The sequence below is a fragment of the Aplysia californica genome, unplaced genomic scaffold (genome assembly GCF_000002075.1).
Source record: "Aplysia californica isolate F4 #8 unplaced genomic scaffold, AplCal3.0 scaffold00321, whole genome shotgun sequence".
Lineage (NCBI taxonomy): Eukaryota > Metazoa > Mollusca > Gastropoda > Aplysiida > Aplysiidae > Aplysia > Aplysia californica.
In genome coordinates this window covers 838232-840869 of record NW_004797591.1, presented here as the reverse complement: position 1 = coordinate 840869, position 2638 = coordinate 838232, and the positions used below count along the sequence as shown (strand labels likewise).

Below are 2638 nucleotides of genomic sequence, written 5' to 3'. Positions count from 1 at the left end.
GACCCTCTCCCATCTTCCTCCCATTTTCTATCACCTTACCACTAAATAGTTATAGTACTTCATTACCTCTGGGGGGGGGGGGTAAAATGTGATTTGAGTGTGAATTCTTCGACCACGTCTATCCAGACCAAGCGTTCTTCTTCATTTCCCAAACACGAACGCCATAGCCTGAATCATGAAAACCGCTATTCCCTCTATCCAGGTTTTTAATACCGAGTGCACACTGTCTATTTGATTAATTTGAGTCCGTCCATACCAGCCAAACCTGTTCCTTCATGATGGGACAAAAACTAAAATTTTGGCACGATACTATTGAGTTCAACTAATTTCGAATGTGACCTTCAAAATCAAATATGTTTGCATTTCAAAAACACGAGTCAAATCGGTTGTATTGTGCCAAAATGGTAGTTTTTTCCCTCCATGAAGAAAAATCCGGCCGACCCTAACTGGATCAAATGAATTAAACAGTCAGTAAGCACCAGGTGTAATTGATAACTAAGCTTGTACTGTGGTCACTTCACGTACCGTCGCCGTCTTAACGTGACGTCACAGCTGTCTGTTTGAAGGGAGACGCTACCATGTCAGACGTCCCGACCACCGCGCTGCACGTCACAGTGACAGCCCTGAGTGATATCCGTCAAACAAGAAATCCAAGTAGCCAAAACGAAACGACACCGATGCGAAACAAATAGGGACAACAGAGCGAAGCGACATCCAAACAACATGGTGTGCACTACGCTACCATCACCAGTTGTTGCCGGTGTCTTTCGTCTTCGCTTAGTTTCAAGTGTATACCACTACAGATTTTCCCCATTTACAAATACCACAAAACCATCTTTCATCTTTTCGTAAATTATTATGAAAATTCTACCGTCATTGACTTGAAAGCGTGAGGCACTAGATGTGTACATACAGAGGTTTATTTCCAATTAACAGAGTATACATTGAATAGTGTTCCATCGGTTTTGATTGTAAATGTCGATAACAGCAGGACAAGAAAATGCATGTAAGAAACACGTGCTAATACTAATTCTACTGAAGATTTTAAAGCAATAGAATTCCGGAGGGAGGAGGCTGGAAAGGGGGGGGGGGGCAGGGTGCAAAAAGATACACTAGAGACAGAGAGACCGTGAGTAATGCGGGGCAAAAGATTCAAGTAAAAAAGAAAAACAAGTATGTCATGGCTTTTATTTCCATTTTAGTCTCGTGAGCGTTGAATAGTATGTTCGTAATTTTGTGCGTGATTTAAGGGAAAGGACAGAGGCTATGATGGGAGTAAGTCGCAAAAGGGGGGAAGGGGGGAAATATTTGAATAATATTTAAAACAGCAAAAAAATACCAGAGAATGGTGCACGCTTGTCTTATTATCTGTTTATCTCCAGATGTTTCAGTGAAGTTCCGTTCTTCTTCTCCGTGTTTTGACAAGACTAGTATTGCCATGCCCAGAACACAGGTGAAGACTTACACCTTCTTGCGAGCAATGAACAGGGAGAAGAAGGTAGCCCTGAAATTGCTGCTCATTGTGAGGTAAATGAACAAGTTCATGGAAGCGTTCAAGAAGTCAATGACAAACAGCGTATACGTGGACAGCATGAAAATATTGTGATATCTTTTCAGGAAGTAATACTCTTTAACGAATAACTTTGCAACATACATTGAGATTCGCGGAACAAAATTTATGATGTAAATGATGATCACCACAAGCAGCATTTTGATAACTTGTCTGTCTCGTGAAGACATTCCTTGGTCTCCGCTTCCACCTTTGCCACTCTCTTGACCTCCCTGTTGGCTTTGCTGTCTAAACTTTGAGGCTTTTCTGAGATGGTAGAAAATTATAACCGTGCAAACTACCATCACTGTGAAGCTTAGGATTGGATTGATCACGCCGATGAGATTGTAATACCACATGACGCCAAAGTTGTGGCGATCGTAGAAGTCGCTGTAGCCATAGATAGCAATGGTTTGGCCGTATTTGTCGCTGTACACCCAGTCGATGCGGTAGATAAAGAAGACGACAGAGAACGATCCCATGACAACGACAGTGATCATCACCATCATGCAGAAGGTCAGTTTCGGGGTGATAAGGGACTTGACCTTGAACGGCATACTCACACACAGACACCTCTCTACAGCCACGTAGGCTGCCATGACGTAGGACACGTAGCCGACAAAGATCTGAAGATAGAGCAAGGTGGGGGTACAGATGTTTTTCCACGTCACGGCCAGCGCAGTTGAGAACAACCCTAGGATTCCGTTCATCCTCGCCGCTGCCCCCGTTACGCATTTAATCAAGTCCATGGTCGCTATCGCCGAGAGGCTGATGTTTACACTGTCTCTGAACCCTTGACGGCCGAAGACGACGATGTCAATGATGTTGGTACCGATGCCGACGAAAGCGAGAATGGTGACCAGGACAAGATCAAGTGTGACCTCGATGTAGTAGGAAGCCTCGTTAGAGACAAACACTGCCGCAGCGACGAACGTGTCAGACTTTGTGACAATTTCTATAGCCGTTGTTGAGTTGTTAGCCATTTTGAGTTGTGTCCACCAACAGATCTGAAGAAAATAAAAACAAGATTAGTTGGATGCTCTATAAAAAATGTTAAAAATCATTTTGATACAGCGATGACCTACGGGG

At 43.5% G+C, this 2638-nt stretch overlaps 1 protein-coding gene across 1 annotated transcript; it reads right to left on the bottom strand.

Moving 5' to 3' along the window:
* Positions 1-330: 330 nt before the first annotated feature.
* LOC101855351 lies at positions 331-2536 on the bottom strand. Its single transcript, XM_013084840.2, has one exon. The coding sequence runs from the start codon at positions 2530-2532 to the stop codon at positions 1462-1464; it is 1071 nt and encodes a 356-aa protein (XP_012940294.1). The 5' UTR covers positions 2533-2536; the 3' UTR covers positions 331-1461.
* Positions 2537-2638: the final 102 nt, after the last annotated feature.